The following is a 15117-nucleotide window of genomic DNA, read 5'->3' as shown; positions in this document are numbered from 1 at the left end:
CTTCTGCAAACAAGAGTCTCAATGGATATTTGAAGAGTCCACATTGAGCTGACATTTGCACTTCTTTTAAGCTTAAAAAGAAATAGAAAAAAAAACGTCACACATTGCTCTTTTCTACAAGTGTCCTATCATTCCCCCTCTTTTTCTCTCTGGGGGGGTAGTCTTTAGTGAGTGATGACCATTGGTCGAACTGTGGTCTTCTAGTATTTTGTGTCGAAGTGAGAACCCCCCTGTGAACAAATAAGAGGAAACCATCCTTTGGTAAAGCCACGAAGGGGAGGCCAGGTGACCTGATTCAGGTGACGCCACTCGGCTCCCCCTTCCCCCGCTGTACCAGCGTCCCGTCCTAATGACATCAGCTCTGACATCACAACGTTATGGCTGCTACACGTGAAACACGGAAAACTCTTTGCGGTCCGAAAGGCCTTAAGCTACAATACAGCATGTGAACAATACAAACTGGGTTTATCATGAGACAAGTGCGTCTGTCTAAAGTAATGATAGCACCATTGTTCAGTTAGTGTGTTTACCCCTCTTTTAGTATGCTTCTCTCATAAGGGAATCAGTAACAAAGTGCATTCAAGCTGCATTCGCCAGTTAAGACTTCTTCAGTGAACGATCCACAGTGACGTTTGGTGGTGACAAGCGAGCTTAGGTCTTAGCTAAAGCAATGCAACAATGATTGTTGTCATTTTTTTGTTGTTCATTTGACATGTGGTTTTCGTAAAGTGGGTGCTTTTCGATGGCAAATTGCTTGAATGCAAATTGAAATCGCTGCAATATCACATAAATCTTACTCATCTGAGTAAAGTAATGTAAAATTTCAACAAAAAAACAACATAACACTTCACCTTCCACAAAACAGTCAGAAGATTGTATTTACACACACACACACACACACACACACACACACACACACACACACACACGCCCCCCCTGAAAAAAGGGATACTGCAGCTTTTTTACTTTTTACTTTCTGAAAAAGGGCAATAAAATATATTAAAACGTATTTACAGTGTGTATTTTTTTGGACAGAAAAAACAAAAAAACGCTGTGACATCCTGTTTTGCAGGTATTTTTAAGATAATGTGCCCCTGTTTCCTGTCATTATAGCTTAAGCAGGTACAGTAAAAAACACCCAGAACGGAGGAGACCAACTGAAATGTACTAAAGGCACTGTCAGAACCATACATTGCCATGAATTGTGACCCTCACTTTAAAGTGATCCAGGTCAAAGGGGAAAGGGGGGGGGGGGTGTTTTAGGGTGACGGGTTATGGGCAGACCCTGTATGCCACACCACAGGGCAAATCTACAGTTTTGCCGGATATGGTTCGTTTACGATTTTGATACGTCTCTTTCAAAAAACAGCCTTCGAGAACTGATAATTAAAAAAACATTTCTTTCCCAGAAAAAGATAAATACTTTAAACATTATTAATAAATTGGTCTCAACACCAGCATCCGATTGTAAAAATGAATGAAAATCAAAATAGAAAATTAAAATATCATCTAAATCATCTGTACATATTTTTTTTCTTCTGTAATTTATTTGTACACAGTGTCCCCTACTGGTAGGTTCTTTATACTGCAGCTCCTGAGAAAAGCGTGGATCAGTCCAAACCTTCCATTGGTTCCTGAACCTGTCCCTCATCCAGCGAGTTGAGGGTGTTGGCAGTCCTTTGAGCCCGCCTACTCGTGGAAATACGAGAGGATATGTTTACAGCCAGTCTTGTGCACGCTCCGCAAGCTCTGCACATCATTCAGTCACACCAATGTATCGCAGTCCCATCTCACGCCTCTGAGTATGAGCTCTGTACATTGAGTTTGTCCTTCTTTAGCTTCACACCGTCCACTAGTTCAAAATTATAGTTCTCCAGGGCTGATAAGTTCCTGTCTGACATGCCGCCGTGCGAGCAGGCGCAGTACAAGACCACGCCGCAGATGGCACCTAAGAAGACGCCCAGGGCGGACATGGCAATGATGGTGATGAGGATGGGGTCGAGCGTCTTCAGCATGTTACCCGCTCCGCTGATCTGGTTGGTCTCCACAAAGTCTGGGTATTCGGTGATTTCTTCAACTGGAGTGGAGAGACAGAAGAAGAAGAGGAGAGTGAGATGTGAGGTTTAATATAAAATAGTCTTGATTGGCAAGACCTTCCTCCACAGCGCTACGGAGGAGGGTCTGGCTAGTCCACACAGCATTCCGGGATGGGGGAAAAACATGCTCTGGTTTATTTGCATTTCTTTAAACCAATCACAATCGTCTTGGGCAGCACTTAGCACCGGACAGAGCCATGGTACCGCTGCAAAATAGACTCAGGAAAGAACTTGTTTTGGTGGAACACGTGTAGGTTTAAAAGTTTTTTAGTCCTGCAACAAAACTGAAAACTCAGAATGGACAGATAGTCTAGCTAGCTGTCTGGATTCACCCTGCAGAGATCTGAGGAGGTAGTTAACCATAGTCCTCAGAAATCCAGAGTTTAAAATTCCCAAAATACTGGTTGAAACAAGAAATCTGGAGAAATTTCCGGCGGCAACAGCACAATCCCAGAAGTGGAACAACGTGGATATAGACTAGAGCCCGACTGATATATTGGCACAATATTATTGACTAATATTAGGCATTTCTCTATATATCGTATCGGTATTTATAAAGGCCGTTTTTTTTTTTTATATTCATTCATCAGAATCATTTATAATGGCAAATGATTCTGATAAATGAATATTTAAAAAACAAAAACGGAAGGTTAACCACGGAGCGTTGCCGTTGCATAGTTTGTCCACCAGAGGACGCTCTACAACGTCCCTGTTGGAACACTGATTTCTTTTTTGTTAATGTGTTTTTGTTCAAAAGACATTAAGTTTGTATTTTTATACATTTTATTCATCAGAACTTTAATATATTTTGAAGTTCCTCTGTTCTGTAGTGACCATAAAAAAATATTATCATATTATTTTAGTGAGAACTCATAAATAACTACATATAACTAATGTTAGGGAAATCTGTTGAGGTTTTGTCAAGCGTTTCTGGATTTAAAAAAAATATATATATATATCGGCCAATATATCGGCACACTGGATTTAAAAAAAAACAATACTCCTTAAAATCCTGTATTGGTCGGGCTCTAATATATAGACTGAACATAACATAATTATAAAGGGTCTCCAGGTGAGCAAAAAGTTCTCAAAAAAGGATGACTCCAAATAAACCCTCCATGTAAATCGACTTACGGATTTCATTGAGGCGATCCTCTGGTAGCATCGGCTCAGTGGGAACATCAGGATCTGTTCAAACACAAATATGAATGAAATCCAACGTCGAAAGAAAACTGTGCAACCACATTTCAGATAAAGAACTGAATGCAGGCGTTGTAACAATGACCACTGAAAGCCTCACCTTTACAGTCCATCATGCTGAATCCATTGAGAACCTTAATGTCATCCACAGCAATGTCCCCCCAGCTATTTCTCTCCACCAGACCTTCGATCACCACCTTTAAAAAAAAACAGTGACTTTTTGGCAACCTTTCTTGAGTGGCACAATAGAAAGAGCATGTGTTTAGTGGCAAATGCCCCAACAATTCGCAGACCAATTGTGCGTTACCTGATAGGGTTTGTTGGTGCGGGGCACGAGGACACGCCCTTCCCTCCAGCGGTTGCCTTGGTGACCACTGATTGTCCACAGCAGGATGTCAGCCGGTCCATCAACTGTCTGTTTGCGCTGTTTGATATGCAGTGTGCCAATGTGAGGACCGAACATGTGGTACCAAAAGGACACACATAGGTCTGCGTCCGGGGAGCTGACCATGGGGCTGACCAGCCGAGCCACCTCCGTCTCTTGGGGACTTGTCGCTAAGGTGTAGATGAAGTTCCCCGATCCACCTGTTGGATAAAAAAACTTGTATCACTGACAAAAACTCATGTACCGCGTCAAGAGGTCGACCTTTACTTGTACGGCCCAGTTAAGCCTACAGTGTCCTCACCTGTGTGGTCCATGTTTGGTCCAGTGTTGAGGGTGGGGGTGCCGCTTGACTGGATCTGCCACCTAGAGCCAGTGTCATCTGATGTCCAGCTGCAGAAGGAAGGGTTACTGGCCCAGCCGAAGTCGCAGGCAAACCACAGAAAAGCTGCAAATGACACAAGGTCAAGATCATGCGTCAGGAGACACATTTCCTCATGCTTCTATCCTCCATTACAAAAGGAGAAATTGCAAAGAGCTCTGGGCTTTAATCGAAAAATGACCTGGGGGCCTGTCATGCTATGACTTCAGGCTACACTTTGGGGCTTCAGTCACTCAGCCATATCAGCTACAAGCACTAGAGGGCAGCAAAGAACTGTGGGACGTCAGCTTGACCTCCCAAAGCTGGGGGAGATAAAAACCGCTAACTCAGGGAGAGAGAAATAGACCGGGACTGTTTCTAACATGAGAAAAGAGTGAGCAGGCAGCATAGACGACATGTAGACCTTATTTCTTGGCTACAGTTAACAATCTCTTTTAATGAATGTAACAGGGTATATAAAAGAGGTACGGAGGGACTAGAAGAACAGGCACAAAGATAGGGACAGGGGGTGGGAAGATGGGGTCTGGACATGGTGTCCAGTTGGGAAAGCAACATTCATTGCAACCCGCGGAGAGCTAAGGATTTTAATGAGAGCAGGGACTTGAGGTTTGAAGACAGCTATAGTAACAGTGCCGGGGCCCCATTCCAACAAAGCAAGCCCCCATGGACGCTCGCCGTGCTGAAGGAGCCTCAGTAGAGGCATGGAAATGTGTGGGAGCTCAAGCTTTTTAAAATTGGATAAAGAAAGACTTCCAAGGGAGCGAGTTGTTTGGGATGTCAGCAACGGCCTTAAACTCCTGCATGAGATGCCTTTAGAGATCCAGGGAGGCCGCTATCCAAATGAAAGGAATATATGAGCCAATATTCCCTTTAATAATGAGAAGGTTTTAACTAGCTTCCACAGGCAACGACTCTATTTACCCATTAAACACAAAGGATGGAATTCCCATGTGGAACCGCACTTCAGACGCCAAGCCACTCTTTTTTTCGTCGAGACATCTCATTCCCAAATAAAATGGCTTTGGGTTTTTTATTTTTCATTCTTCTTGGGAGGCTTCGACTAAGGCTACCGACGAGCTCTGGATAAGACGAGCAGCCACATGACTCACTTGGCCATTTGATGCAAATAAAAAGAGACTTTTTCTTGCAGAATGCCCAAGGAAACTACAACCTCTGAGATTAGAGAGCACGATGCGCCACCACCCAAAAAGAAACGGACAAACAAAGGTTTGAGACCCTTGAAATGAAAAGTCAGCCTGATAAGTGTTTACTCAGACAGAAATAAAGTCATGTTCATACACACGCAAATATGCATACACACACACACACACACACACACACACACCCACACACACCTGCCACCTCAGCTCCACTGTATTGTAGCTGGTGCCCCAGCAGACAGCCAGCTGATAGAGTGAAGGGGGCTGGGTGGAGCCTATGGCCCATTAGCCAAGGTCAGTCTGGGGCACAGCCTCTCAGCTGGCTGCTGCCTCATCAACCTGCTACAGGAAACAGCACTATGCGTGTGTGTCTGTGCCCCCCCCATTTTCTGTGGCCATTCGCATCGTGCTTCCCTGTGTTTGTGTTTAGTGTGCGGTAGTGTCGACCCAGTGATTAGTGATTATGCTGAGAAGGCAGCAACAGAGCACCAGCGCTAATCATCCGCTAGCCCTGCATCACACAACCTCCCTCACCCTGTCAGCGGGAGCCTCTCTGGGCCATATCATCAGCTTTAATAACAGACACACATCAGAGGAGAGAGCCACCTTGAGCTGGCAATTATTAGCTAAGGTAGGCTTCTTGATAATTCTGTGGTGATGAATTAAAAAAAAAAAATCTTAATTTTTTTGGCTCACCTGGGATTGTATCCACTTCAGCTGTAGTGGTCTCTGGCATCGTGGTCACCCCTGTCACAACACAACACAAGACATTAGCAAGGTTAGCCTAGCCTGGCACGAGTTAAGATGCTTTCTTTCTCATGCACTAAATATATCCATGCTAGCTAAATCTAATCAACACATGCCTTGCATTTCTAGTATATAAGTGTCCTGTCTCAGTATTTCTACCATGACACGCTTATGTAATACTTCTGAAACACGTGACGAAGATGCTGCCATGCTCATCATTGGAGACTGCTGGTTAATGGGGAGTGCAGGCAGCAGTGCAGGCTCAGAGAGTTACTGGGTTAGCGGGAAATGAGGCCAAGAGAAGTTAGCGGAAAAGAAGGTGTAGGAGGACAAGGCAGGTGCATATGGGTGCATGCATGAGCGCTTGAAATTGTGCAGAGTAAGTGGCAAATATAACTAACTATAACAGAAAGAGGTGACACTGGGAAAGTGGAGCAGATCGAGTGTGAGCAATGGCAGACGGACGGCAAGAGGGGGGGGAGGTTTTTTTTGCAGTCTCATGAGGGCGATGTTAGCACCTGTCACATCGTAGTCATCACCTGTGCCGCTGTGGCAGCTCGCCTGGTCGTCGTCACACTCGTCCGACGGGGTAGTGCTAGGGACTAGCGTGGTGGGTGGGAGAGTTGGAGCTGTAAAGATGGAGATGTAGATGGAGAAGGAGAAGAAGAGAGACAGCAGACACAATACATTAGATTTGAACATAAACATGGAACATGCATTTCTGATTTGGTTCACATTCACACTTTGATTTATGTTTTCCCCTATTATTCAGCTGATGTGGTCCATTAGCCATTGCAGAACATTACATTCTTGTTGTTTGGTCTGATCACAACGGATCATGTTCTCAGCTTGAATGTTACACCGAGATAAAGAGGAAATACAATAATACAAAGTTACTTTTAATAAGTCCATTTAAACATGAGGGACTGGAGGTGATCACGTCTCTAAAAGTGTCTTCAGACTGCCAGAATAAAGGTACTTGAGAGGTAAGAAGTTCTTGCACGGGGTGTGGATGTCTGAAAATGTGGGTTTTCAAGGCTAAAATAGAAGAAAAAAAAGCCAAGTAACACTGAAATATGTATTCTGAGGCTCAGCATGTTCTGCCCACAGTTACACGCTCTGCTTCAATCAAAACCTAAGCTATTAGAATCCTTCCTTTTATCATGCTGGGGAGGTGTGGGCGTAGAAATAAAGTTTAAGCTAAAGCATGGTGCTTAGGCGGTTGAAACTATAGACGCAGAAAGAGGGCTTGTTATTGGCTATAGGCAGGGCCCCTGGCTGACATAGCGGCCTATCATTACAGCCCCGCCACACTTGGATGTGGGCATGGCCGTAGATTGCCTCCACGCTCTGCTGGTGTGTGTGCATTTGTGTGTTTACACTGACTGAGTAATGAACGAGAAAAAGAGAGGTGGAGCAAGAACAGGCGGGGAAAACTGCCTGGAAAATGTATGGGGACAGTATCTGTGTGTGTGTGGGAGCCAATGCTCTCGCTCTCTCCCTCTGCTGGATGAAATATGAGGCAGATCAGCCCCTGTCAGATTCAGGGTGGGGGAGGTCAGGGATGGGGTCAATGCTGCGTCAGGGGAGCCTCTCACAGAAATGAGGATTTAGCCCTCCTGCTATGGCTTGCTACACACACACTGTACACACACGCTTGTACACACTTCTACAAGCACCTGTTTATGTGCCTGATGTGTATACATGCCTGTAACCACATATTTGGCAGGGTGATTGCGGTTGCTCCGTGTCGGTATACGTCTGTGTGTGTGTATGTGTGTGTTTGGCATTAACATTGAAAACAAGCATTATCATCTGACTAAAGCTCCCGGTGGGAGTCCATGAGGCTTACAACGGAAAGGGCCTCCCTGAAATCCAATATGTAAATCCACTTAGGGCTAACGCGCTACACACTCTTATATCGCCGAGCTGTTTCTATGCTACATCAGCTTTGAGAGAGACAGATAGAGAGCTGGAAAAAAGGGCTTGTTTTAAAGATAGCAAAGTATGTGCGGCCCTTTGAAAGAAGAAAGACACGCAGAGGTTGGGAAAAGTGCGATGGGGGCCAGGCTGCAATAATCCTACTGGGCCAGGTGGGCTTTCATTTGATCCCCTCTAGAAGTGGCTAGCTATGATGTTGCAGGAAGACAAGGCAACTGTCCCTTGTAAGGATCAAGAGCAGGAGCTGGGCAGCTGTGGGCTCCACACAGAGAACCCCCACATCTTTAAATAACCCAGACTGTGTCAAAGACATGAAGCGCAAGCTACTTACAGCCATGTCATAAGCTAGGATGATAGATGGCTCACCTGTGAAAGAACGCACGGTGTTGATTTAGGTTGTCATCGTGGGTGGACAATTAGTAATCTGTCTAAAAAACTTCCAGCTGATCTCTCAGGTCAGCTGACCTGACCTGAGACTGCTCCTGACGGTGCCTACACCTGGGCTTTACCTCAGAGGGGACCAAGTTCCAAAACTCTGGAATGGGCTACCCTCTGCACATTAGACCGGCCTCCTGTCTGTCTCATTTTAAAACTCTTCTTAAAACCTCAAAATCCACTGTCTTGGTTAAAAACATTACCACTGTTGGAAATGTAATCAACATACGGGAAAAAGGTTTTCACTCTAACTTTGCACCATAGGTAGAAACGTTATTGGGAGAGAGATCAGCACTACATGGAGAAATATCAACCCCATAGATAGAAATAACATTGCTTCTTGAAAAAATTTAAAAAAGTAAAGTTGTGAAATTTGCATTTAACCCATTATAAGTATTAGGATTGGTGGACAACTGTATATAACACATCCAGGGAGCAACTGGCTCAGGGACACTTTGATCAACCAGTCTTGTGGTTAAGGGGGGACCACTCTACCCCTGAGCCACAAGCCACCCACATTGCAAGACAATGCAACAGATTTGAATAGAAGTTCCAGTTCACCTTCAACCTCGCAGCCCAGGAGCTCCAGTCGCAGGCCCATGCCGGCAGGAGTGGCCCTCTCTGGGTAAATTCTGATGAAACGAGTCAGCAGGGGCTCCAGGGTCCTCAGCTCAGGAGTGTCGTAGTTGCTGTTCCCTTCAAATGTCTAGCAGGGAAAAGGAGAGAAGGTGAAAGGAAAATAGGCAGAGATTAGAAAAGAGTGAGTTAAAAAATACAATATTGCTGATAAAGTCACTGCTTGCTGGGTATATTTTGACTGATACAGCTCTTCAAACGCGGTTGGCCCGAGGCATCCCTGCCTTCTGAAAACCAGACGTCGGGTGTACCAGCATGTGCTGGGTACACGGTGAAAAGAAAAGATGACCAGACCTCTCTCATCTCGCTGACATCTAAAACACAGCTGCAGCTTGGGCAAGTGAAGCAGGGAACCAGTGGCCAAGACAGCATGACACACACCTCTGTCTAAAGGCAACTATGGACTCCTTTAAGTCCGCCTCAGATCCTCCTCTAGCTAAAGAAGAACATGATGAAGAACAAGAGGATGTGGGATGCAAGAGTTGCAAGCAGAGGAAGATATAGAGGAGATGGAGGTGGATTAATGGGCGTGATCGTTTGAAGGAGCCTGGTGCAACTTAGATGCTGAGACCCTCTCAGGCGAGAGGAGAGAGGCAGCTAACTAGGATGGGGGGGGATATAGATCCTCCTCACCCCTTCATAAATCAACCATCAACCCATCTGGATCCGATTTATGCCCTGTCAGAGACTCTTGTAATTGGGGACGGGCTGTTGGAACTCTTCTGGGAGGTGTGTGTGATTGTGTATGTGCTATACATTCTTTGTGTGTAAGCGTGTGAATGCATTGGGCAAAGTTGGCGTGTGTCTTCTCTACGTGTTGCAACCCTGGCAGCTCAATCTGGGGTCACTTTTCTATGTTGCACAGTCATTCCTCTCTTTTCCTCTTCTCTTCCCTCTGTTTTCCCACTGGCTCCCTTGGTCCCTCCTTCTACCCTGGAGAGGTTTCACTATCCACTAAAAGGGTTGAATGGTTTGTGTGTCGTGCAGAATACAAAGCAGGAAGGGGGAACTGGGAAAAGGCTCTGAGAGACTTGAGATGCTTATCCTAATGTGATTCAAAGCGCTGCTGAAATTGACTCAACAACGACTCCTGAATGACTCACAACTGCCAGGCGCAACGCTCTGGTGAAAATGAAATGTGTCATAAACGGCATCAATGCTCTGATGTATCCGAGAGACATTTTGAGAAGCCTTTATTTAAATAATTTACCACAATGCTGAAGGGAAAAAAAAACTATCTTTTGGATTGTGTTAGAAATCAAACCAGTTCCAAGAACCTCAAGAAAGCACTAAGGGTTCTTTGGTTAGGGTTATGCTTCGGATTTGTGAGCATAGCTGAACAAATGTCCCAGTCCACTGTAATATATGATTAACAGAAACCATGTTGAGAAAACCTCTCACCTTTGGCTTGTTCCCGCCGATGTCCGACACCATCTTCCAGTCGGAGCCATTGTTGCTGTAGCCGAGGCGAAACTTCTTCATGAAGACTTTGTTCTCACGGTGCTTCCCCCCCTGGATTATTAACCCCTTCACTAGCTTATCCTCGCCGAGATCCACCTGCAGCCATTCGCTCGTGAAGGGCTGCGGCTGGGGCAGCAGGGTCCACCCGGTCCTGCTGGTCAGCAGGCGGGCGTTCTCCGGTACCCAGCTCCGGTCCGTATGGGAGGATGCAGTGATCTGGTTGTCAGCGATTAAACCCGATACCATGCCCAGCATGCCCAAGCACGGGTACTCTGAAAAACAAGAGGGAAATACAAACTACACTTTAACAAATTTAACGCAAAATGTACAGTAACTTACTGGCAACAATTGGCCAGCAAGTTACTGTGAATTTCCATTTACAGTATTTTGTGTATTCATTGTAAAATACAAAACAATTATACAAAACATAAGATAAAAAAGGAAAAATACAGTAGGTTACTGTAGTATTTACAGTACTATATTGTGACTTTTTTACTTGACTATTGTGATTTTGTCATGTCGACAAGTTTGTAATGTAACTTTACAACATTCTACTGTAAAAATCATATACAGAAGTCTTACTATGAAATCTAAAGTAAGTAACTGTAGATTTCACAGCCATTATTTACAGAAATTAAAAGGTTTCAGAGATGATGGCCGATAAAAGACTTCATCCATATCCAAAAGCGTGATGTTCAACATCATGAACCAATGCCTAGTTGAGTTTGAGTATGAGGTTCATATGAAGGGGCAACAGAGATAGTGAAAGTCAAAGTGAGGGAGACAATCTCCCAAACTCTTTGTGATGTTGCTGTGATCCCTCCCTCTATTGTATTTCTCTCCGTCTGCAGATCTCATGCATACTAATTCCTCCGCCTGAAGCGGTTGTCTCCAGGCAGCCAATTAAAACCCTCCACCCGGTTGGTGCTTCGACGTCCTGCATTCTGGGAGGGCTGATTCTTTTCATCTCCCTCATCCAACCGCACCTCCCTCTATAGGCTCACATATACTAAGACACACAACACATTCTCTTTGTGTTTTATCTGCTGCTGCACTCATCTGCCTTCTGCTCCACAGCTGTCAACATCTGTGGGACTGGGTCTTGTTGTTTCCTTTCCACATTTTCTAACTTTCTTCTCACCCTTTTATTCTACTCCTCTGATCTTACCCTATTCTGAGTCTCTGTAGGTGATTGTGTTTCTCATTTGTTTCAAAAGGGAGACATCTGTTTACCTATTTTTTATCTTCTCCTTTTTTTAATAATGCCATTCCTCCATGTCAAAAGCCAAACAGGACAGCAACCTGTTGCTGCAGCTCGGAAGCGTTGATCAACTTTCCACATGTTGTTACCTTGGTACAACAAAGAAATCCAGTGCCATTTTTCAAGATTATTATTTGGGTTTTCACACCTTTAACCGTTATGTTGTCCTCGTTTTCCTATCAATGTTCTTTATACTCCCCAAAATAAAATGTTTGATTCCAAACAACGCTCTTTGGCAAGTACAAATCTCTACTTTCATTAATTTTGGGGCATCTTATTCAATTTTATAGCATTTGAAAAAACAATTTATGTGGTTGTGAAATAATATTGAGTGAAAGTTGACATATTCCAGTCTGTGATTATCCATCAACATCCATTCCTTTAATTTTAGTCTAAATAATTCCCATTTTCTGCTTTTCTAACTCAAACATTAGGTATTAGTTCCTATAAATGAGGTTAATTAACCATAAATCCCCAAACTAACTGTAAAACTAAAGTTAAAAAGGTAGTGTTAGGTAGTGTTGAAATGTCAAAAAAGTGACAAACATTCAAAAAAGCGTCAAAAGTGTTTAAAAAAGGGACGAAAACTCAAAGAAACGTTAAAAAAACAAGTATCAACAAGGGTTGCTTTTCACAGGAAGAACAACACAAGGGTTAATTTTTTTGCCAGGACAGTGAGGTGAGAAAGGAGGAATATATGCAGAAAGTCATCACAGGTTGGGTTTGAACCCTTGACCTCTGCATCAAGGCCGAATCCTCTCAGTACATGTGAACCAGTGCGGATCCAACTTAACCTGAGAAACATTTCTAATTAGAAAAATGACATTTTTTTGAGCAACAGTGCCAATTGTTCTCCTTCCACATAAAAAAAACAACACAAGTTTTTTTTTTTTAAATCTTAGACTCTCGCTTTGAATTGTGACATTAAGTGTTCAAGGATTTATTACACTGTCGGAATTTTGAAAATAGTGAAGTTACGGCAAGTGGATTGTGCCTGGATTCTTTGTGGACAGGGCATTCTTTAAACCCTTGTGTTGTCCTCCTGTCAAAATGAAAAATTGAAAATCGACACTTTTGTTGATGCTTTTTATCAATCTTTTTAACTTTTCTTACATTTTTGTCCCTTTTTTCCAACACCTTTTTTTATGTTTGTCACTTTTTTTGACATTTAACACTACCTAACCCTAACCAGTAGCTAGTAGCAGTTTATGGTCAATAAACCTCATTTATAGGAAATTATACCTAGAAAAATTATACATAGAAAAGCTGAAATAAGGAATTATTTAGACTAAAATGAAAGGAATGTATGTTGATGGATAATCACAGACTGGAATATGTCAACTTTTACTCAATACAATTTCAAAAACACATCAATTTTTTTTTTTTAAATGCTATAAAATTGAATAAGACGCCCCAAAATGATTGAAAGTAGAGATTTATACTTGCCAAAGAGCGTTGTGTGGAATCAATCATGTTACTTTGGTGACTTAAAAAGAACATTGATGTTGAAAAACGGGTCAATTTGACCCAAGGACAATATGAGGGTTAAAAAATGACCGCATGACCAAAAATATTACAACATTAAATTTAGTAGAAAAAGCAATGACTAAAACTTCCATAATTGTTGTCTCTTTGAGTTGTAAAGCCAAAAGTAGAGCTCACAAAAGTTTCTCCATGATATAATCACCACTAACATTGACACGGCTTGTATTAGTGCTAAATCTTCTTTTCTGTCTCTTCCTAACAGTTAATACAAGGACACTGAGTCAGGGACCTGTGGTGAGCAATAACATATTTACTATCTGGCTCCCACGGAGGGATAAATCTAGGCATTATTACATCTTCTGTGTACGAGACAAAGTGCGCACTGTACCACTGCAGGACTCAATAGCATAGCTGTATCTGGGAAAAAAAGTGAGGAGACTTTGGAAAACAAGGCCTCTTTCAGACTTCTCTCTCTGGGTATCTAACACAGCTCCTATGCAGACCCGTGAGACACTCTCTGGTCCTGCTCTATAGAAAACCGAGGCTCAAGGAACAAACGCTGGCGGTGCAGAACGCCTCTTGACTGTTTTCATGGGTTTCGCGACCGTCTTTCTTTCTTCTTCAGCCGAGATCCGTTTGATCACAGCCTAGAGCAAAAGCTAAGGCACTGCACACTGATCGCCTTTGAAGTGGAAGGATATGAGAGAAAGGTATACTGTATGTGTGTGATGGTGTGTTTGTGTGTCTGATCTGAGTTTAGACACTTGGGTGAACTCCCCGGCTCATCTGGAGCTCCTAATTGACATCAGCTGCAATCACAGACGCTTCAGAGATGACATGCATGCAATGACACACCCAGAGGACGTGTGTGTGTGTGTGTGTGTGTGTATATGGTGATACAAGGCGGTGTGGGCATTTAGGGTTTTGGGTGGAACATCAGTGGTTCATCAGAGATATTTTTACACCGTGGCGTATTTACAAACAACAGGGCGGTGGATCTTTTTATTAACGAGAAGCTATTTGCATCAGCAGGGGCACGCGACCATGATGATTTAGGGACAAACATCTTGCAACATTCTGGGCTACATCTCCTCCTCTAATCTGATGCCTGAATTATGGTCTTAACTGCTTATTTAGCTCACACTTTAGTGCACTGTACATGCACTAAAAAGTTAATATCTTTCAACAAATGTTCCTGAAGTTATCACAACTCAAGGTAGAGTGAGTCATGGAGTTTATGCAGCCCTCAAGAGCCTTGCCGTTTCTCTGTCTCTTAGCGCTGCTTGCTTACAGTGGAGCTGGCAGTGACTTCATAGCACCCAGGGGTGCTGACGTCCTTACGGAGGCCCTGTGGTGACTTCAGTCCTGTGATGTGTTTACGCTCTGTGCAGCGGTCTGGTCGCACGCCCGAAACACACGCCCCAGCTGTACCCACAATGCCCTCTGCTATTACATGAATAGCCACACATATGTAAGGCATAACTGCATAACTCTGAAACTCCATACACACACACACACACACACACACACACACACACACACACACACACACACACACACACACACACACACACACACACTGTGTAAGCACATTTGGCTAGTTACAACTAATCTGGACCCTAACCATAATCCAAGGCTTAATACTGAACTAACATAACTGACAACTAATGGCTGTTTTTTCCCTGTCCTTGTAAGACATGCTCCCTTTTCAAGCCAATCCAAGTACAGAAGAACAAAACACATGGGCAAGCACTAATTAACATCCAATACACATGTTCATAAACCAAAGAGATGCAGACAGATGTGCTAAAACCATATGAAAGTGAGCCACGCACACGCACACACCACTTATTACAATCGAATTGACAAAAAAGCAAAGATGAGAAGAGCTTTTCCAAAAATCAAAGCTCTCTAAGCATAAGACCGACTGT

The 15117-nt window shown here is 43.5% G+C and overlaps 1 protein-coding gene across 2 annotated transcripts in view; it reads right to left on the bottom strand.

Moving 5' to 3' along the window:
• Nucleotides 1–1042: 1042 nt before the first annotated feature.
• Nucleotides 1043–15117, bottom strand: part of nrp1a (neuropilin 1a) — a 61268-nt gene continuing 47193 nt past the window's right edge. Inside the window, exons 10-18 of one of the 2 annotated variants that reach the window (XM_034861990.1) lie at nt 10381–10712; nt 8905–9049; nt 6486–6596; nt 5917–5967; nt 3983–4126; nt 3604–3881; nt 3397–3493; nt 3231–3284; nt 1043–2077 (exon numbers count right to left, since the gene is read on the bottom strand). In XM_034861990.1, the coding sequence (XP_034717881.1) occupies nt 1791–2077; nt 3231–3284; nt 3397–3493; nt 3604–3881; nt 3983–4126; nt 5917–5967; nt 6486–6596; nt 8905–9049; nt 10381–10712 (1499 nt within the window). In that variant the 3' untranslated portion in view covers nt 1043–1790. The remainder of the gene's footprint in view (nt 2078–3230; nt 3285–3396; nt 3494–3603; nt 3882–3982; nt 4127–5916; nt 5968–6485; nt 6597–8904; nt 9050–10380; nt 10713–15117) is intronic. The other variant, XM_034861991.1, reaches the window with a different exon arrangement.

Source organism: Etheostoma cragini, chromosome 22, assembly GCF_013103735.1.
Source record: "Etheostoma cragini isolate CJK2018 chromosome 22, CSU_Ecrag_1.0, whole genome shotgun sequence".
NCBI classification, from domain to species: Eukaryota; Metazoa; Chordata; class Actinopteri; order Perciformes; family Percidae; genus Etheostoma; species Etheostoma cragini.
The sequence above is the reverse complement of the archived record's forward strand: the minus strand, read 5'-3'. Positions and strand labels throughout refer to the sequence as shown.